Raw genomic sequence first — 23,242 nt, 5'->3', positions numbered from 1 at the left:
CTTATATCATGCAGCCAATGTTGTTGCAGGTGAACCACTGCTGCATCCATGATTGGTGCAAACTTGCTTAGGGGTGGTTCCAAAATGACTCCTTTTCAGGGCACTAGGCCCCCTCCCTCCTGGAGGACCCTGGGTTCCCTCTATTAATCTCCATATTGTACCCACTTGAATTGAAAGTTGGAAGGATGCAGAAGGTTTACCCACGCTACACTGGGCATAATGTATGCAAACTGGTAAAGGACCTACACACGTAGTGATCCCTGATCATTTTCTAAGTGATCTCACTTGGGGGGAGATTCCTTTAAGTAAAAATGCGGTAAAAACCCCGTTATCTGGGTTTTTACCGCATTCTGGGATGCTCTAAGCTTCCCTCGCTGGGTTACCACGGCGGGGGGCATCGCCAGAAAAATCTGGTGATGCCCCATAGAAGCTTATGGGCTTCTAACGTGACCCCACGCCGCCCCGCACCGACCCCCCGCACCGCCCCCCCCCCCCCCCCTCACCTGAGGCCGGGCAGCACAGAGCTTAGTGCATCTGGCCCTGTAGCTGTAAAACTGCTATAGTCGCCTATTCCCACTATGACATCTGTTTATCCACAGGAATCCCTCCTACAGAATGTTTAAAATGTTAAACAGCACCAAAAACAGATTTTCTCTGGCTCCAATGTGCAGCGCCTGGCTAAATTCTCTGCGGCGATGCCTCGAGTACAAAGTCAGGTTTTTTTTTTAAAGCATATTTTCAGTTCTGTACAGATTGCATAACTGTTGTCGTACTCTCAGACTTATTACAGACATATAGTTCTCATATTCCACAGGATTTCCAAGCGACTGAAGAACAACCTGTTTTATTTTTCTTTCCTAATGCCCAAAACAAATTATATTTGAGCTCCCTACCAAGAGAAAGAAAATTGTGTGCGAGCAATATAAAACACCTGCAGGAGGTGTCTCAGTGCGGCTGGGCCATCTGTACATCTGACGGTCATTTTGGTATTACCGCACAGGGACCTTCATCAGTAATGCACTGCTGGGTACTGCCGAATTTCCAAATGCCAGTTAAGAGCGTCTTAGTTATTACTTACATTATCATTTTTTGTGGGAATCAGACTTTATGACATACTACAAATACAGGCCATTGAAAAAAAGCCGCATGGGTCTTATTAAAACCATTTTATTACAACGTTATTAGAAATTTCAGCGGAGTATATTTTCCGTTTGGGAACCAACGCTATAAGGAGGTTATCGCTTAATACTGTCTGCTGTTGTTTTCTGATGTATTACAGGTTAAGTATCCCCTATCCGAAATGCTCGGGACCGCGAGCATTTCGGATAGGGGAATTTTCCGGTTTTTGGAATATTTTTTTGTAGCCATACTTACCTGTCCCCTGATGGTGTCCGGTGGTCCCTCGGCGTCCGCGCAGTCCCCGGGCATCCACAGCAGGCCTCCGGCATCTTCTCCTGGTCTCCAGCGGTCCCAGGAATGCATTGCGCGAGTGTGCGCGCGCACCGGTGACGTCACCGGCGCGCGCGCACACTCGCGCAATGCATTCCTGGGACCGCTGGAGACCCTGGAGAAGATGCCGGAGGCCTGCTGTGGACGCCCGGGGACTTGGTAAGTATGAAAAGAGGGTAAGGGGGTTAAAAAAATAAAAATAAAATAAAATTCGAATGATTCCAAAAACCACGGTTTTTGGAATAATTCGGATAAGGGATGTCCGGATACCGGATACTCAACCTGTACTATATTTCTGTCAAATGTTTTTGTAGTGTTATAGGGCGGGATGTATTAAAATACATCACCGCCCTTCTCCGCCCGCTGCGCAGCCAATGCATATGTACTAACATATGCGGCTGGCATCGCGGTGCGGTGACGGAGACCCCTCCCGCGATACCTGTACTGCGGTGTGCGTCATCTCCCTGCCGCCTGCTTCTCCCTTCACGCCAGGGACAGCTAAGCAGGCTGTACCCGGCGCCTCCTCTTCCCCCCTGCAGCCTGAAGGACGTCCGTCTACCTTGCTAGGGGGAGGCAGGGTTTACCTTCCGGGTCCAGGAGGACCTGGACTAAGGTAAGCCAGAGGGAGGGGGAAAGGGGGGTCGACTGGTTTGCGGCGGAGGCGTCCAGCGGCGAAAAGAAGCCCATAGGCTTCTATAGGGTATCGCCACCCAAAGGTGGCGATACCATACTATGCGGTATCGTGGCGGCGGGGTTTTAATGCATAGGAAAATGCTGTAAAATGGGGGTTTTACCGAAAGTTCCCCTTAGTACATCCCGCCCTAGTCTAAGGATGTATCATTCATCATATTACTGTACTGTAGCGGCATCCGGTCCACTAATGGTCTACAGTGACTAGGTCGTCAGCTGAATATGGTCAAATTCCATGGGTTGCATTGACAGACGGTCGACACAAGCTTAAGGTCAACATGGTCGACAATCAAAAGATCAACTCAAGTTTTTTCGGTGTAGACGGACTTAGTTCACACTAATTGGGCATAGAGGGATAATATAATGGTGTGTCGAGTGCAGCGAGCCATGGGAGGGAACATGGTACACTTATACGGTGTCCATGCCGACAAATGTCAACATACACACAAAAAAGCCAGTGAAAACCTTGTCGAACTTTTGAGTGTCGACCATGTCAACCTTAAGCTTGTATCAACCTTCTGTCAATGTCAACCCATGGTATGCCGACCATTTTCAGGTGTCGACCTAGTCACTGTCGACCATTATTGGTCAACTTAGACATTGTCGACCATCTATATCAGGGATGGGGAACCTTCGGCCCTCCAGCTGTTGTTGAACTACACATCCCAGCATGCCCTGCAACAGTTTTGCTATTTGGCCATGCTAAAACTGTTGTTCAACAACAGCTGGAGGGCCGAAGGTTCTCCATCCCTGCCCTATACCATAACCACTGTAGCATACTTTATGTAGGTCCAATTGACAAATGCAGATCCCCTCTCCACCTCTACACATGGGGGCAGGCCGCCGAAAGTGTGCGGAGTTTATATATTCTCCCCATGCTTGCGTGGGTTTCCTCCAGGTACTCCGGTTTCCTCTCACAATCCAAAAATATACTGGTAGGCTATTTGGCTCCCAACAAAGTTTTTTACCAAAAATGTCTGTGTGTGCATGTACATGTGGTAGGGAATATAGATTGTAAGCTCCACTGGGGCACGGACTGATGTGTATATAAATAACTGCTAATCTCTGATATAATAGCCCAGAACTGTCAATCTGTGAGTGTGTGCATAACGCTGGGCGGAGTCATAGAGTTCTATCAACCCCCCCCCCCCCATTTCCCCCTGTTCAGTCACTATCATACCCCCCATCTGTGTTCTGTAACCCCCCTGTGTTCTGTCACTCCATCACACCCCCTCTGTTCTGTCACTATCACGCCCCCCTTTGTGTTCTGTCACCCACCCTCTGTTCTGTTACTCTATCCCCCCCCCCCATCTCCAGCGATACGCAGAAGAGCTTCAAAGCCACGGACCACAAGCATGTAACCCCCTGAGCAAGGGACATATAAACTCCCCCTGCCAAAGACCATTTAACCTCCCCAGGCAACAAGCATGTAACTCCTCTGTGGCAACAAGCATGTCATCTCCCTTGACAATGAGCAAGTAATCTCCCCTGGGCAATGAGCATGTAACTCCCCCTGGCGATGATCATGCAATTCCCTGTGGCACCGATCATGAAACCCCTGGCAAGGAGCATGTACCCACTGGCAACGACCATGTAGGTAAGCAGCACATATGTGGCATCATATGTCATAGGCATTATGGTGTGTGGTTTACTATGTCATTGGCATTAAAGTGTGTGGTATAATATGTCATAGGCCTTACCGTGTGTGGTATAATATGTAATGGCCATTATGATGTGTGCCATAATATATAATAGTCATTACAGTGTGTGGTATAATATTAAATAGTCATTACGGTGCCTGGTACAATATGTAATAGGCATTATATTGCATGGTATAATATGTAATGGCCATTTTGGTGTGGCATAATGTTTGATGGCCATTGTTGTGTATGGTATAATGTGTAATAGGCATTAAAGTGTGTTACAATGTGCAATGGCCATTACTGTGTGTGGTGTAATGCCCATTATGGTGGGCTGAGGCACACAAAAAGACCAGCCAGCTCCGTGTTCATTGTGCAAGCATCAGCAACACAGGCGTCAGAGAGCAGGGGCTGGGGAGCGTGTAAAGGAGCAGAATACCCGGGCCTGTCATTGCTGGTGACTGTGTTCAGCTTCTTCAAACACTGCTCTTCTTTCTTCCTCCTCACACCCTCCGCTCTGCTTCCCCACTTACCTCCCCCCCCCTACCCCCCACCACTCCCCCTCTTCCCTTTCCCATCCACCCCTTCCTTCTCCCCCTCCCCTCCCTTTCCCTCTCGCTCCACCCCTTACCTCTCCCTCCCGTCTCTTTCACATCCATCCTCTAGCCCCCTTTTCTCCCTGACATACCCTCTCTCTCTCACTTCCTGTCTCTCCCTAACACCCACCCTGTCTCTACACCTGCGGATTCTAGCGCTGGCTTGATGTGTGCCTGCATCTCCAGCCAATGCGCATGTAATCCACCCGGCCATCAACCATGTACTCCTCCCAGCCAACAAGCATGTAATCCGGTACTTGTGTATTTTGGCGGCGCCCAACGCATCGCATACCATAACGCATGCGATGGTATGCGATGCGACGCGATTTCGGTGGTTAGTGTACGATGGCATACAATTTTGAAATTGTATGCCATTGTACATGGCATACAATGCCATACGATGCGATGCGATTAAACATTGTATAAGCACCCTAATGGGTGCTTATGCAATGTTAAGCACCCTAATGGGTGCTTACAATGTTAAATGCACCCCACGCCACCCCCCCACTATAAACGTGAACCCGAAGCGTGGCGAGCGCAGCGAGCCCGCGAGGGGCGGGGGTACGCGTCCTACGACCTTTTCATACCCCCACTATCCACGTCGGCGTGGAGTTGAGAATAGATTAGTGTGGCGAGCGCAGCGAGCCACCGAGCCCGAAGCGTGGCGAGCGCAGCGAGCCCTGCGAGGGGACGCGGATACCTGTGAAGCCCGCAAAGGGACGCGTTTACCTGTGAAGGTATCCGCGTCCGCTCGCCACGCTTCGGGCTCGGTGGCTCGCTGTGCTCGCCACACTAATCTATTCTCAACTCCACGCCGACGCTGCGCTCGCCACGCTTCGGGTTCACGTTTATAGTGGGGGGGTGGCTTGGGGGTGCATTTAACATTGTAAGCACCCATTAGGGTGCTCAAAAGCACCCTTTAGGGTGCTTATACGATTTTTAATCGTATAGGGGGTCAAAATTGCGTCGCATCGCATGCCATCGTGTACATGGCATGCGATGCGATACGTTCATCGTACGATGTACATCGGGGGCGCCGCTATAATACACAAGTACCTGTAATCCCATAGGCAACGAGCATATAATCCCCCCAGGGAAACGAGCATGTAATCCCCACAGAAATAAGCATGTATAACCCAGGGCAATGAGCGTGTAACTACGCCTAGTAATAATCATGTAATCCCTATGACAATGAGCGTGTAACCCCCTTTGGCAAGGAGCATGTAACCCTGCCATCAAACATGCAACTCCTGGCCATCCACAGCACGGCCAAACCCTGCCCTCAAACCATATTTCACGCAAAAAAAAGGTGTTAAGTTAAGGGGGGCGGAGCCCCTTACGCCAGTGTGAAGAGCGCCCGTAGGGGGCGATGAATCACCTAGTGCAGGGGTTCCCAATCTTTTTTTAATCACGGCACCCTAGAGTATAAGAATTTTTTTTGCGGCACCCCTAGGCCAAATTTGTTTTAATTAGATTGGATTTATATGCGATTCTTAGGGTCAGTTATGTGGAAAAGGGCAGGAATTGCTTCTATTTGTACACATTTTATGATTGGCAGCCACCAGCACTGGTTTTGCTTATAAATAATTAACCATTAATAATTTGAGTTGGTCCTGGACCACCAACCCAGGGCACCGCTGCATGTGTCCCGAGGCACCCCAGGGAGCCACGGCGCACAGTTTGGGAACCACTGACCTAGTGAATAAATAAAAGAAGTCTGCAATGCAAGTTTTGGACAACATGGCAGCTAGTTAGGTAATTTGAACATAAAGGGTCAAATGAGGTTGCTTGGGAACAAAGTTTGGAAAATGAACCCTGATCTACCATATGGTATGGCACCTTGGGGAGAGATACGCAAGACCTGACAAACCAGATGGTAGTTCCAAAAATAAAACGTAACATGATAATAGTACATCTAGCGCAGTTGTTACAGATGGCAATGAGGGTGATGATATAGATATTTAGGGCCAGATGTAACAAGCTTTAAAAAAGTGATAAAATGGTGATTGATAAAATACCAGCCAATCAGCACCTGTCATTTTTCAAACCCAACCTGTAACATGACAGTTAGGAGCAGATTGGCTGGCTGTTTATCACTCTCCATTTTATCACTTTTTGAAGCTTAGTGATCTGGGCTTTAAAACTGCACCTGACAATTATACCCCTTCCACACCGCACAAATAACCCGGGTCCAACATCCTGGCATTCCAACCAGGGTTAAAAGAAGGGTTTTACCCAGATCGGATGCGGGTTGCTGGGCAGTGTAAAGAGGTAACCCGGGTCCTATAGGGAGCAGGCAGTGTCAGCTGCAGGTGCTGTCTTATTCCCACCCTCCGATGATGCACCGCCATTCTACCCCGCCCCTGTGGGACGTCAGCGACCCGGTTTATTGCTGGGTTGCTGAGGGGAGCTTCGCCTTGCAAATGCCGGGTTGCTCCCAGGACGGACTACAGTCTGAATCCTGGGTGGGACCTGGCATTTGCGATGTGAAAGCGATATTACTATCGTCACCAACAATCCCTGCTGGAAGAATACATATGAAGCAAGTTATCATTAAGCGATTGGGTTTCCCCACGCTTCTCCTGACAAACTGGCAGTGATGTTATGTTCCATAACAGGCACTGTGTGGGAGATTTCCCACAGTCTAGATCGCCCATACACACTGAGAGATTTGTGTTAATCAATAAAAAAAAGATAATATAAATAATGGGTGGGTATTATAGGAGGGAGGATCGGTCAGATCGCTTCTTAAATACAGGCTATTTGTAGTCTCTTGCTAAATGATATGACTAGATACTGTATATAGGGCCTGATTCTGGTTCCCTTGCAAAAGCTAATTCTCTTGCTAAAGGACAAAACCATGTGCACTGCAGGTGGGGCAGATGTAACTTGTGCAGAGAGAATTAGATTTGGGTGGAGTTTTACTTCAAAGTGAGATCTATACTGCAGTGTAAAAATACAGCAGTCAGTATTTTCCCTGCACAGAAACAAAATAACTCACCCATATCTAATTCTCTCTGCACATGTTACATCTGCCCCAACTGCAGTGCACATGGTTTTGTCCATTTGAGAAGGAATTTGCCTTTGCGATTGAACCAGAATAAGGGCCACAGTTCAGACTGTGGTCCAACAATAGAAGCTCTCAATGGACTTTTTACGGGAAAACCATTTTATTACATTATTAGTAAATAAATAAAAGTCATGGCAATACAGAACTGTATGTTCCATATATACATTGCGGACATTTTCAAACAAATCCCGGTAAGATTTGACAGTTGTATTAAACTGCGACAGGAAACAACATTCCGCTGTAGGAGAAATAGGTCAGCCAGGGAAGCTGCAGTAAAGGTGGGAGCAGCTGTAGCTGTTAAAGTAAGCTCTGCACCCGCATTGTGGGATATAGAACCCTCACACAGGTAGTAGGCTCTAGCTGAGATGCGGGAACTGGAACGCTGATACCTGTTATTTTTTTTATCTTCTGAATGCTGGAACATAAGGTCTGACTACAGGGTAACCCATTCAGGTAGCTGGAGTCTTGAATATTTTGAGGTCATGTTGAAAAATCCTATATAACAAAAGCCTTACACTGCTCCTCAGCTCTATGGGGAGAATTCAAGTGCTGTGCACGTCGGCGGACACTAGATGGCAGCTCACGGAGCAATTCAAGTGTTGCTCCATTTGGGTGGACACAGCCGACAGCGGTGACATTAGTTTCATCATTTTGATGGCTGGTAACTAGTATACGGCACTGTACACAGAATTCCTTCAGATTCAATTGAGTCTCCTGCGATAAAGTCTAGGGATGGTGCAAATGTAGATACAGTAATAATGATGACAGCTGCCCTCACATGTGGAGGGCTGGGGCAGTGTGGGCAATACGTAATACCAGCATATGTTTGCATGGGACTTCTGACTGCAGGAAGTGGCTAGAGTTGGGACCACTTTACATGCAACTAAATATTTAATCACTCACAAGACAACAATGGAACAATCTTTATTCCCTAAGGCATGGATACACTACACTTGCCGACTTCATAGTGGGGGGGACGGGACACCAGGTTGGCACAGTGGAAGGTGTTCAGTGAACATGGTTTGGCATAGGTAGTGGTGAGTGGGGATGTGATTATATAATTATTATTGCTCGTATTATTATCATCCTTTTTATATGGCGCCATAAAGGATCTGCAGCGTCCAATCACATAGCACATAAACAAATAGGAAACACAAGGAAACAGTGACGTTCAGTAGAAGTCGGTATAGGACAAGTACAGGGTATATAAACTTAGGTGCATCAACAAACAGGTATCAGGGTGGCAGAAAACATTCTAAAGGGGATGGGCAGACAGACAGATGTGACACAGATGGGATATCAGTGAGTGTGGAAGAGGGGGTTATGCTGGCCACACATTAGACCAACTTCAGACCAACTGTTTTTCCATCCCTTCAAACCCCCAACCATCCAACTTGTCTGTCCAACTAAACAGTGCTCCACACAACTAACCAACTTTTCTTCCAACCAGCAAAATTTTTTTTTATTTTTTTTTAGTCCCGCCAACTTCTGTCCAACTTCTGATGTCACAGAAGTGGGCGGGCAGTGTCCGCCTGTTTCGGATCTTTGTTTAATAAATGTCTATTTCATTGAACTGGAGCCAAACAAATGTCTTTTTTGGGGTTATCTACATTTCCAAAAATGGTTGACCTGGAATCAACTCCAGACCTTTTACCTGCTTAATTGATGATGAAATAATGAGAGAATAGCCCACACCGGTCCATGAAATAGCTTTTGAGTCAATTATCCCATTACTTTTGGTCCCTTATAAAGTTGGAGGCGCTCTGCCTCACACACTAGGCAATCTTATATGTTATATCTATCTCTTGAAATTGTTAAATGCAAATAATTTGTAACAATCTTCCCCAGTGTTGTAACATATAGTCGATTAGTTACGGCCTTCAGTAGAATAGTGATCTAGATGATTAAGGGGCCCATTTATCAATTATCGCATTTACAATGCGATTTGGGCGAAATGTTGCCGCCCATGATGTATCATCCCTGAGGCACAGGGACAGGGCTCCAAAAGGAGCCTGTCCCTAGGATGCGCTCAGCGGTTAGCGCTGACCCCCCCGCCGATCCCGCTAACCACACTGCCCCGGCAGCAGTGCGATCCCGTAGCCATAGTCATCGTGTCAGAATGGCGATAGCCTAGGGATGCGAAGCACTGTTGCCTGATGTTGATACATTGGGCAGCTTTGCATCCCCCATAGAAACCTAGGGGGGACTGCAGAAGGGATCGGAGATTCATGCTGCTGTCCCCCTTTGGTACATTTTTGCTTTCCTGCACCTAGCACATCACACTTTCTCGTGCTGCTATCCTGAAAAAGTGACATGTCGATATGAGCACCAAGTAATGCATGTTTTATTTATAGCAATATCAGTATTATTTCAAAGAAATCCCACTAGTGCCGCCTGCTTTGTTCTTAACTGACAGAACTGCACCGTATGCAATTTGTTCAGCATCGCACCCCGGTAATTCAGTGTGCCACGTTATACAAAACAAATATATATATATATGCCAGGGGACAGGACAGGGAGAGCAGAGAAGTGTATAGTGGCAAGTGTGCTGACAGGGAGCATAGTTGGGTAGCGGTGCAGGCTCTCCGGGACCCGGCAGGTGGCGGCTCTGGGGGGATGGTGTGTGGACCTGGCGGCTACAGCACAGCAGTGGTGCCTGGACCTTGGTGCCAGTCTATGTGGATGGGTTCCTGAGACTGCTGTTTTGCCGGTAATTATTATTATTATTATTAACAGTTTCTTATATAGCGCACACAGATTCCGCAGCGCTTTACAGAGCATAGTTATAATCAAAAACACATAACAAATTACAGTACAAGACAGTTTAGGACAAGTACATGGTTAATATAGATAGTTGCATCAGGGGACAGGACACTGAAGCAATCATCAGGGTGGCAGAGGTTTATATATTCTAAGAAAGGCACATGAGGAGAGAGGGCCCTGCTCGTGAGAGCTTACATTCTAAAGGGGTAATGAGGTGGGGGGTTGTCTGTGCTTGCCGGGTGATTTGAAGGGCAATTTGGATTTTGTGTTGCTGTTAGTGGTTAGGAAGGTGCAGGGGATGGAGCCATTTGTGCTGCTCCAGAACGATAAGCTGGGAAAAATCAAACAGGTTTGATTTTTCGGTACTCTTTACCTAGAAGGGCGCCAACGATCAAAATCGTGGTCATCGCGGGTAAAAATCGCGGTGATCGCGGTCATCGCGGGCATCGCGGGTAAAATTGGATGGTCGCGATGCCCGCGATCACCGCGATTTTCCCATAGGGAACAATGTTAAAAAGGCTGATTGACCGCGATTTCACTGTTAAATGGCTCAATTGACCCGATTTGGCCATATTAACCCTGAATTAGGCCCAATTAACCCTTAAATGTCCCCCCCAATTTTTGACGCCACCCCACGATCCACGCCAACCCGAAGCGTGGCGAGCGCAGCGAGCCCGCGAGGGGCGGCGGTACGCGTCCTCCGACCTTTTCATGCCCTACTATCCACGTCGGCGTGGTGTGAGAATAGAATAGTGTGGCGAGCGCAGCGAGCCACCGAGCCCGAAGCGTGGCGAGCGCAGCGAGCCCCGCGAGGGGACGCGGATACCTTCACAGGTAGACGCGTCCCCTCGCGGGCTTCACAGGTGTCCGGGTCGCCACGGACACCTGTGAAGCCCGCGAGGGGACGCGTATAACTGTGAAGGTATCCGCGTCCCCTCGCGGGGCTCGCTGCGCTCGCCACGCTTCGGGCTCGGTGGCTCGCTGCGCTCGCCACACTATTCTATTCTCACACCACGCCGACGTGGATAGTAGGGCATGAAAAGGTCGGAGGACGCGTACCGCCGCCCCTCGCGGGCTCGCTGCGCTCGCCACGCTTCGGGTTGGCGTGGATCGTGGGGTGGCGTTAAAAATTGGGGGGGACATTTAAGGGTTAATGGGCTCTGTGGCTCATTTAACATTGATTCCTATGGCCAAATCGGGTGGATTGAGGCATTTAACACTAAAATCGGGTCCATCGCGGGTTTTAACATTGCTTCCTATGGGAAATCGGGAGCATCGCGTCGCGGGCATCGCGGGTACGTTTATGGCCGGCCGCGACCGACACGATTTTCATGTTTTACATTGGTTTCAATGGGAAATCGCGGGCATCGCGTCGGTCGCGTCGCGGCCATACATAAATGTACCCGCGATGCCCGCGACGGGCGCCGTACTAAGTAAAGAGTACCGATTTTTCCCAGCTAGTTGGAATGACCGTTTTGGGCCGTTTATCAGCGTGTTTGGCCGTGTGGAAGCAAACGGCTGATAATCGTTTGCTCCTACACACTTGAAAGATTATCATTCCAACCAGCCAAAAGTTGGCTGGTTGGAACGATATCTTTCTGATGTGTGCTTATTAAGGTGAGAGTTGGCTGAGTTTGGTGAAGAAGTGGGTGGAGAGCGGTGGAGTCTGAGGGGGAAAGTTAGAGAATTCCAGAGAAAAGGAGCAGCACGTGTAAAGTCTTGAAGGTACTGTAGGAGTTGGTGAAGGTAATGAGTAGACAGAAGAGGCAACGCCATGTGGACCTCTGGAGTGCTGTCATTGTATATGCATATAATGAAATGGTAAAATACCAGAGCAAATGGTGAAATGCCAGAGCTGCCGATGGTTTAATGGGCCAATCCAGCCACACAGAAAAACTGGGCTGATGGAACAGCCTCCCAGAGATCTGCCTGGCCCCCGGTATACAGAGACGCAGGCCCAACCCTGACTCATGACACAACCGTATAAGTTATGCCCACACCCCCTTTTCATGTGCGCTTAATACACTGTCTCTGCCGCGTAGGTACGGACCCCCGTCCATCCCTGCCTGACTGAATCACCTTAATTGCACAACATATCATAAAACAGCAAATCTGCACTAGACAGACTGATCTCACTAGTTCATCTTCAAATCAACTTACATTTATAAACTATATTGTGAAATAGCTTAGAATAAAATGCCTTTGTAGCACACATCTACACACACACACACACACACACCAGCCCCCCTCCCCTACATGTTTCCCTCCCCATTGACCTTTCTCTACATGACAAAGTTATGAGTCCATTCATACACTGCGTATACATATATCACTGCGTGTAAGCTGCACAGACGTAGAACTTACTGACCTAAATGTGATAACTGCAGTGTGGGTAATTCCTACAGAACATACTCAATTTGGGAAGACAAGGTACAAGTTCCAGCAGCTATTCTGAGCGCGCACCTGCAATAATATTCTGCTGACAGTCCGGTTTCATTTTTTATAAAAAAAAAAAAACATTGTTTTTCTACTACCGATGGGATTTGTGACGTCTTCACCTTTGTAATTCCATACGTATGTTTCTTTCTCTAGATGATATTTCTCTGTCTTGTTAACGTTTTTTTTTCTTTGTATATAAATTCCTATCTCCACACTTATTATTTACTGGTTACAATTATGCTGTATGTAATATTCTTTCACTGTTTTTGTTACTTTGTAGTCTCGAAAGTCAGATTTCCTTGAAACAAATCACATGAATTTTTCATGCGAATTCAAACCATTGATCTAACGATGTTCAGGTAGGAACTGTTTTAAAAAAAAAAAATGTAAATCTAACTTTCTTTTTCATGTCTAGTTCAGGCATTTCTGGAAATGCGTACAGACGCGCTCGCTTAGTTGAATGCTTCTTTTGCTGTGGTGACGGTGCTACTATTGTACAACGCGCTGGGCCTGCCGATGCTGGAGCAATCTGCACATGTCTAAGAGGGATACGGTCATTGGGTCTACAGCAAGTTGGTTGTCAGTCGTGAGGTTGACACCGTTAGGTCGACATGGGGATAGGTCGACATGGTTCTATGTCGAAATGGGTCAAGGTCAACAGGTCATTAGGTCGATACAAGCATTAGGTCGACAGCCAAAAGGTCGACAAGGGGTTTTTCCCTGTTTTTTGAGCCGACATGTGCCGACATGCGGTATTTCATGCCCTACCATCCACTTGGGCGTGGCGGGAGAATAAAATAGTGTGCCTGAAGCATCGCGAGTAAAGCTGTGCACTGGAAACTGTGTCCATGTCGACTGTGTCGACATTCGGGTAAAAAAAAAAAACAGTTAAAATCCCCAATGTTGACCTTTTGATTGTCGACCTAGACACTGTCAGCCTAATGCTTGTGTTAACCTATTGACCTAACCCCATGTCGACCTAGAACCATGTTGACCTAACAATTGTCGACCAACTTGCTGTAGACCTTTTGAAGGCATGATGGATCCAGGGTCCAGACTTCCTGGACTCCGGATCCTATGGCCAGTTAATGCAGACTGGCCAGTGCCTAGAACCAGCGTGACGTGTGAGCGATGGTCAGGATGGTGAGGATGCGTCCTCAGGTGTAGAACTTGGCTCCTCCTACAGACGGATATGGGTCATAGCGTTGACACTATAAAGGTCAACATACATTAGGTCGAACACTAAAGGTCCACACGGCTTAGGTCGACACATGAAATAGGTCCACGTAGCTAAGGTCAACAGGATGGGAAGGTCGACACAAGCATTAGGGAAGGTCGACTGTCAAAAGGTCCAACCCCCTGCCTGTCACTCTGGCAGCGAGTGGCGCGGCGGATGAAATATTTGCCGAAGGTACTAGCTGCGGCGGTCTGCACATGCGAAAAATAACCTGAGCGCATACCCCGCCATCGGAGAAGGGGTCAAATTTGGACTCGTGCGAACTGGTCTGAATCAGCCCCCAGATGGGGAACTTCTGCAGTCCTCATAGATAGATATGACGAATCCTTTACCAAGCTTAGCGGTGAATTTATGAAGCTTGGAGAAGTGTTATCTATCCCCATAAAGAACGTTATGAGCAAGGTGATAATGGTTCAGCCAATCAGCTCTTACCTGTCAATTTACATATTGTAGCTGATTGGCTGAACCATTATCACCTTGCTCATAACGTTCTTTATGGGGATAGATAACACTTCTCCAAGCTTCATAAATTCACCCCTCAGTGAGGGTTATCCCTCTGCTATATAGTCCCAAAACTCAGGGGTTCATTTTCATTTTTTGGAGAATTGTTCCTAAATTTTAGCTTTACAAATAGGCCCCTTAGAACTCCCTATGACCACTGATCAAAGAGCAGCATTGGAAACGCTCATCATTAAAGGGTTGTGCACACGCTTTAATTTGAAAGGTTTTGGTTTCGATTTTGCTTATAGAAGTGAGTGGAAACCGGCGGGAGGGGCGGCTGTGGGCCGGGTGACTGAGAGTGATGTGTGTGACAGTTACTGCAGACGGAGAGACGAGAGGAGGCGCCGGTATGCACTGGTAGCGTAACCTCCATCAAGAAGATGCCCGGCTATAGTGGCACCTAGGGATGCCAATCCCGGGGCATTTTTTCGATCCCGGGATTCGGGATTGAAAAATGCTCAATCCCGGGATTCCCGGGATTGGCCTCCATGGTAAAAAAAAAAAAACAACCCACGTCCCTCCTCCCCAAACTGGCCGACCCGCACATTAACACGGCAGACTAATCCCCACTATCCCTCCTGCCCTGCGCTGTCACTTACATGATGGTGGTGACAGGCAGTAGCAGGACCATCTCCAGCGGGCATGCGGCTGGGAGCTACTCAGCTTGGCACTCAGCTTGGCTGGGAGCTGCTCAGCGGGCGAGCTGGCGGCTAGGTGTTGCGCAGCAGGCGGGCGGCTTGGAGCTCCTTAGCGGGCGGGCGGCTGGGAGCTCCTCAGCGGGCGGGCGGCCAGGTGAACAACTTCAGAACAGTGTCTATGTGTGCTGCAGCGGCATGACGGCGGCCGGGCTGTGCAGCGTTATGTGATGTCAGGGGTCACGCTGCGTAGCCCGGCCACCGTCATGCCGCTACAGCACACACAGACACTGTTCCAAACAGCCGTCTGCTGGATTTTTACAATCAGGTACTAATCCCGCAATCCCGGGATTGGAAGGCTCAATCCCGGGATTGAAATCCCGCCGTTTTTAGGCTAAAATCCCGGAATCCCGCCGATCCCGATCCCGGGATTGGCCTCCCTAGTGGCACCCCTGCAGAAGAGGGTGATTATATCCAGTTGGGGCATTGGTGGCTATTGGCAGATGTGGTGGCTTAGGTAGAAGGCTGAACTGGGTGCAGGTGGAGCTGCGGGCCCTAGAGACACTCCAGGCCCCATAGCAGCTGCACCCCCCGCACCCTCGGTAGTTACGCCACTGCTGTGCAGGCAAGGAAATATTGAATTTGATCCAGTAAATCGAATGTGTACACTGTACCTTGAATGTAAATCGAATTCAATTATCGAAATAAATATCAAATGCAAAAGTACAGATCTAATGCCAAATTGAATGCAAAGATCTAACGCCAGATCTAATAGAAAATCGAATCGGACATCAAATCTAAAGCAAAGTGAAGCGTGTGTACACACCTGATACTGCTTTCAGACGGCAAATGCATTGTCGCACCGGGACTTTGAAACGGCTCAGTCCCGGTGCGACTCAGCATGTGCCATCTGTTCAGATTGCAGCACTATTGGCGGTACACTGACATCATGTGGGGCACGGCGGAGCGCCGGCGCGTCATCAGGGGCGGGCAGCATACTATGGAGGCAGCGCTTAGCGCTGGCGCTGCTCCAATCGCTGCCTCCTCCATAGTGTGAACGGGAAACGTGTCGTTCGACCCGATTAAACCGTTCACACTGCACAGCAACGAACCGTTAAAAACCCTTCTTTTTGCCCGGTTCGTATTGCCGTGTTGCTATACCCTTTCACATTGCACCAATTACCTGGTCGAACCGGCAAGAAACCGGCATGAACCCGGTAATTAGGTGCGATGTGAAAGGGTATAAGAGTGATAAACCACTTTTAGACAGATTTATTTTCCTGTACAGTTTTTTTTTTAGTTCATTAAACATTCAGATCCATAGAGTAGTGGCATGTAGCAAGCCCCTGTCTCATTGGCCTTCCAGTGGTTAGACATCATTTGATACAGATACAAAGTGCTACGTGAGTGCCCACAATGAATAATTTTTCTTGCCATCTCTTCACTTCATTACCCAAAGCCAGTGGCAATATTGCAGCTAGTCATCCCTGACCAGGCAGGTACAGCATTTCGCCACCATTCAGCTCAGCCTGTCACTGGAAAACATTTCCCACCAGGACATAATATATGCATTTGTGTTCACTTAGCGGTATCCATGGTCACTCTTGTAAGTACCTTTGTACATGTAATATAGAGCATGAGATGCTGCAAGTACAGTACGCCAGACTCGTTGGCTCTGTGTTTCCCATTGAATTTGCTAGCAGGAAATAACAGACAATTCTGACAAAAAATAACAGGAAAATAGAATTCCGTCTTCTCTTCACAGACTGTCAGAATGAGGACAGGAGAAACCTACAGCATCTAATGTAAAAATCATACTTTTATCTTCAAAGCCTGTCAGATACTATGACTACTGCTGCAATTTGTTTTACTTTGCATGAGTGAAGAAAAAAACGTTGTTGTTGGCAACAGAGGAAATATATCAGAGCAGGCGTAGCCAAACTGGGGCCCTCCAGCTGTTGTCAAACTACACATCCCAGCATGCCTTGCCATAGTTTTAGCATTCCCTAACAGCAATACTGTGGCAAGGCATGATGGGAATTGTAGTTTCCCAACAGCTGGAGGGCCATCGTTTGGCCATGCCTGTATTAGAGCTCCATGTTCTTGCCTAGATTATCGGCCTATTAATCTAAAGACACCTGCAACACAGGGCAAAGCTGAGAGAGCAATGGTCCATTGGTTTGACGTGTATTATTTACATTATATACTGTATATTGATGTGTTTATGTGGGTTGTGGGTCATAAGATTGACAATGAAGAGGTCGACAGTAGGTCAACACAGGGTCAAAATTTCACCACAATGAAAAAAAAATTTAAAACAAAAAATTGTGTGTCAACCATTGTCATGTTGACATTTTTGAGCCTGTCGACCTTTTGAACCCGTCAAGCTTTAGCACTGTTGTCCTTTCATCTGTCAACCTTGTGTGCCTGTTTACCTAATGCATGTCAACCATATGGCGTTGACCTATCGACCTATTCATTGTCGGTCTTTTGAATCACAATCCACATAAACACAACTAAATATACGGGATGCACTTACAATCCCGGCGGTCGGGATCCCGGCGCCGGAATCTCGACCGGCGAAATGCCGACACATTCTCCCTCCGTGGGTGTCCACGACACCCCTGGAGGGAGAATAAATTAGTGTGCCGAGCGTAGCGAGGCACCAGGCCCGCTGCGTGGCGAGCGCAGCTAGCCCGCAAGGGGGGGCGATCCACGTCCCCCCCTTGTCGGCATTTCGGCTGTCGGTATTCCGGCGTCGGGATTCTGAACGCCGGGATCCCGACCGCCGGGATTCAATAGTGAATCCATATATACTGTACATAAACATGACACAACAATATCTATCACCTGGAACCCGTTTATGTGTACGTATGTTGTTTTGTCATGTTTATTTCTGTACAGTATGTATATGGTTTTATTATATTTATGTATGTGTATTTTTGTGTTTATGTATATTGTTGTTTCATGTTTAAGTACAGTATGTATATTGTTTATTTTATATGTAGGTTGTAGTAGCATTTGTATCTATCAATTTTTCTGTCATGATTATGTACAGTATGTATATTTTTGTTATGTTTATGTACTGTATGTATACTTTTGTATTTATGTCTGTGTATATGTAGATTGCTGTTTTACGTATGTATATGCTATATATATTCTGTCAAGTTTACATACAGTATGTATATTTTTGTTGTTTGTGTACAGTATGTATATTTTGGTATGTTTGTGTACAGTATGTATATTTTTGTTGTTTGTGTACAGTAGGTATATTGTTATTATATTTTTGTACAGTATGTGTATTTTTGTGTTTATGTATATTGTTGTTTCATGTTTAAGTACAGTATGTATATTGTTTATTTTATATTTTGGTTGTTGTAGCATTTGTATCTATATATTTTTCCGTCATGATTATGTACAGTATGTATATTTTTGTTATGTTTATGTATGTATATTGTTTTATTTATGTCTGTGTATATGTAGATTGCTGTTTTACGTATGAATATGCTATATATATATATATTCTGTCAAGTTTACGTATAGTATGTATATTTTTGTTATGTTTATGTACAGTATGTATATTTTGTTATGTTTATGTACAGTATGTATATTTTTGTAATGTTTATGTACAGTATGTATATTTTGTTATGTTTATGTACAGTATGTATATTTTTGTTATGTTTATGTATGTACAGTAAATTGTGAATGTTTACTTTTAATTCTCTGCAGTGTCTTCTGTGCTATACAAGGAATACACATTGGGCCTGATTCAGACCTGACAGGGGTGGCGTTTTCCTGATCGCTGGGCTGCGGACATTCGCAGCCCAGCGATCAGGTAAACGCCACCCCAGTACGGTGTCTCCCCACCCTGTTCACGGCTGCAAATATGTACACAGCCGTGCACACGGGGAAATCCATTCATACTCACTCACCATGGAATGGATTTCCCGCTGTTTGTAGCCGCCGAGTAAGTCGGCACTGCGAACAACATGGCGAGAAGAAACTGCCATCATTGGTGCTACCAACAGCTGGGCAACGCCTGAGTTTTACTTGAGATTTTGATTAAGAGGAATGTGTCCAAACTTAAATCAAAATTACAGTGTAAGAATGAATCTGTCCAGCATGCGCAGGCTACACGCAAAAGCAGCCAGTATTTACCCTGCATGCATAAATAATAAATGTCTTTGCTTGCCTCGCATTGCAACACAGGTTTGTCCCATATACAAAGTGACTTGCTCTATTTGCTTTGCTTCCAACTACGAATATATATATATTTTTAAAGAGTGTTAGGAATTGTAGAGCAAAATACTCGTTTGTAACCCTCATCCTACTGCATCGGCTTCAGCTGCCACCAGCTGCTCTGGGGCTACGAGGAGAACGTGATGCAGACAAGTTGAGTGATAAATCAATATTTAATGTTTTGTCATCATTAACTCCCCATAACCCAATTAGTATGACAGTCTAACAAAGTGCTCCCACAGCATATGTGCAGCAGCCCAAGGACATGGAATTTAGGTCTTATTCTCATCTTAAGAAAGTCAGACAAGTAGCAAGGAGAGTAATTTTCATTAATCAAAGTCATTGTGTGTTCAAGTACAAACCACAAAGTGCTCAATCTGCTGTGTTCATTCGCCAATCCGACCGGATTGCTTTCTTTACCATACAACATCCTAGGATTACGTTTTGTTTTACGCAGCTAAAAATCTGTAACAAGCTCCTCCTGATACACTTCGGTGACAAGCAGCATAAATCTCACACCGGGGGCAGCCTGCCAGGTGCAGGCTGCCCGGGAACTCCTGCGAGTCTGCCTGGATTTTCGAAGCGTCAGTCATTTACAAGGCAAAACTGACCTGGTTTTGCCTGGTAAATGATTGCCACTTTAAGAATACGGGCAGACTCCCGAACAGCCTGCAGCTTGCACATAGTAGACTTATACCGAGCCGATTTTCCAAGTGACAGCACAGGATGGGGCTAGCTGTTCTGTGTAAATAGTCATGGGCTGCTTATACCCCTTTCACACCAGAAAATACATTTTCTGGTGTGAGGGGAGAGAGACAGCGCTGGGAGGGCACCTATGTGCAGCAGAGGAATCTGGGCAGTGGGTGGCGAGTAGCGAGGTCCAGACTGCGGGGATCCGGGCAGCGGCGGCTGGACGCTTGTAGCGCTATTTGCCGGGCAGCGTAGCAGGAAGCGCTGCTGAATTTGAAAACATTTTTAAAAGACTGGCCGGACGCTGATTGGCTGAGAGCATCCGGCCAGTCTTTTCAATATGTTTTCAAATTTAGTAATGCCGCCGCTGCCCGGATCCCCGCAGTCTGGACTTCGCTGCACGGGTCAGTAGCTTTCACACCAGCCAGTAACCCGGGCTGATTTCAAGAGCAACCCTGCTAGCTAGCAGGGTTGAAATCCCGGCAAATTTTCCTGGGAAATTGGCCCGGGAACCTTTCACACCAGCGCTAGGTGCGGGTTGTTCCCTGGGGCAACCTGGGAATTTTGGCTTGTGTGAAAGGGGTATTAGAGAGGCTACATGTGGCCTATCCAGATAACTTTCATTGGCATATCCACCCATGGCACCCCTATCCACCCAATGGGGCTACAATGCACACTTTGGAGACCGCTGTGTTAGGCAAAACAAAATGATACCTTAGGATGGGTTACAGAGGTTTGCAGATTGTTTGGTAGGAAATGTGCAAAGTATAATTTAAGGAAAAAACTTAAAATTTCATAAAATAAAAGTAATATAAGAGACCTCTTAAGGGGCCTACACATGGGGAGATTTGCTGTGCAGTGTGAGCGATGCTAGATCGCTCATCACGCTTACCAAGATCGCTCAGCACACAGCAATCTCCAATGAGAACACTGGCCCTGACCGGCGATTATTTAGATTTATCCAGCACGCTGGTTATTAATCGCCGGGCTATAGTGCTGCATGGGGACACACATCGCTATCGCTGTGGCCCCTACACATGGAGCAACGTAGGGGCATTTCCTAAGCGATCTAGTGAGAACATGCCCGGTAATCACCCCATTAGTTACATCCTGGCTGCATCGTTACCTGCGGTTACTGTTGTACATTTAACCTTTAGAACGTCAGACTTAAGAAGAGAATAGAAGCGTTACCTTTTCCTGATATTGTCGTCGTGAGGAATCTAAGGACTGGATTAAGGCTGTAGCGTGGCCCACAAACATGGCATAGCACGTGGCGCCAACAATCATACTCAACATAGTTATCCATAGGTCGGACATGCTAACGGGCGCTCGGGCCCCATAACCAATGCACAGCATGTGGCTCATGGCTTTGAAGAGTGCATACGAGTACTGTTTCCCCCAGGAATCATTCTGCAAAAGAAGAGGAATCTTAATTAATAAGATACAAGATCTACAACAAATACAAGAATGAATGAATTAAATAATTTCTATCCACATAGTTTTAACCGGACTCTCGTGCAAACGTCTTCATACATCTGAAATGTGCGCGCCCCACCTCTCGCTGTGCAGCCACCATGCCCCCAGAGCCTGTCCGATGCCGCTTATCACACTGAGCTAAGATGATTAGATAGCTTTCCTAACTCTCTCATGTATCTACTCATGCTTGTACATCAATTGCATTGTGCTTTAGGGGAATAGTATCCATTCATTGTCTGTAAAACTAAAGATACAGTAGATGATTATACTACTGGGGCTCAATTAAAAAAAGACACAGTGGATACGAATGCTATATTATTTGGTGTTATACTATATATAATGGGGTTTTTGGAAGACTACAGGTATGCCTTTCTGCGAGACGCCCAGTGTGACAGAGGCAATCTGAGGGGTAAAGCACTTTTGGCTGCCACTCACAGTGGGGGGGAGAGTTTGTTGCAGCGCTCATAAATTTTAATGAGTCAACCAATCTTAGTAATAAAATTAAACATTTCATTAATAACACATAACAAACAATAAAAATAAGTGGAAATACTGTTAAAAACAACAAGTGGACCAATTGAAATAACCTGCTCTGGTAGACCACAACAAGTGAGGAGTGGATTATGGCACTGGAGTCCAGTTACAATCCCAGTATGTCGCTGGAGGTGTCCCGATCCAATTTGGACTAATTTGCTTGTGGGGATCCTCTCTAAAGTGCGTTTGATATAAACAGGAGAAGGTGCTCCAATTGAATTCCAAATGAGCCGTTGTAATTACCCCGGTCCAGGCCTTGTGTGGGGGGCTCCTTTTGTAAAGTGCATTGTGCCAAAAGTAAAGTACTCCAAAAGGTGATGGTGGAAATATGGGGTCCCAGAGAATTAAGCAGGTGAAGTGTAATGTCCGCAATGGGTCCAGCTTGGTCACCAATGTGTTTCGCTGTCACTTAAGGGGCAGCTTTATCAAGGGGGGGGGGGGGGGTTGGGGAGCTACGAGGGAGCGGCGGGGAGACGGCAGGGGGCTCAGACGGAACGGAGCAAGCGAGTGTCTCACGTGCGTCGCCCCTTTATATCTGATGGCGGGTCCTGGCGGTTGGCGATAGAATCGCCAGGACCCACAAGAACGAGAGGCGCACCATCTGTAGCCTCTACTGTAAATCCAGAATTCAAGGGATACCTTTACTAAAGCTTTGAAAAGAGCCCAAAGCAACCAATCAAATTCTGTATAATTTTCTAGGATGCAATAGACTTGATCTGATTGGTTAAATGTATCCCCAAGTGTGTTTTACTGTACTGTATATTATAACTAAACTCCGTAATAACTTGTCAGTTCCTAACACCTGTAATGTGATTTACCACAACACAGATCAACTTAAAAAATAGCTGCCTCTATTCATGGCTCATTACCATAAATCAACATCATATTAATTCTAGTTAGTTTAATTATGAAGTGTATCTCTGCATATATTTATGTTGGTAAATAGGTTAAATAACCACTGAAAACTTTTCCCTTAGCATTAAATTCATTTGTTGAATTTAAAATATAAATTGAAACAACAAAAAGTCACGCCGTGTTCTCAGGAATATTTGTGACGCCTCTAGCTTTCTCATTTCGATATTGATCTGCCATAATGTAAAACGTATGTTTTGTTATACCGCTTTTACAACAAAATCCCAGATCCCACCTGGTATTTTGAGCATGGTTCTAATCTGGGTCGGATCCAGGATTTTCCCCATTTACACCGCGGTGCTGACCCGGAATATTCCCGGGCCGGCACCATTTACACTGCACACAGGTGCAGGGTGCGGCGCTTAGAGATG

The 23,242-nt window shown here is 46.6% G+C and overlaps 1 protein-coding gene across 1 annotated transcript in view; it reads right to left on the bottom strand.

Annotated features, from left to right (window-relative positions):
• Positions 1-23,242, bottom strand: part of HCN1 (hyperpolarization activated cyclic nucleotide gated potassium channel 1) — a 436,596-nt gene that overhangs the window by 85,127 nt on the left and 328,227 nt on the right. Inside the window, exon 4 of the mRNA XM_083153907.1 lies at positions 21,141-21,359. Within this exon, the coding sequence (XP_083010033.1) occupies positions 21,141-21,359 (219 nt within the window). The remainder of the gene's footprint in view (positions 1-21,140; positions 21,360-23,242) is intronic.

Source organism: Crinia signifera, chromosome 1 (assembly GCF_055691185.1).
Source record: "Crinia signifera chromosome 1, ASM5569118v1, whole genome shotgun sequence".
Classification (NCBI taxonomy): Eukaryota; Metazoa; Chordata; class Amphibia; order Anura; family Myobatrachidae; genus Crinia; species Crinia signifera.
This window is presented reverse-complemented; position numbering and strand designations above follow the sequence as displayed.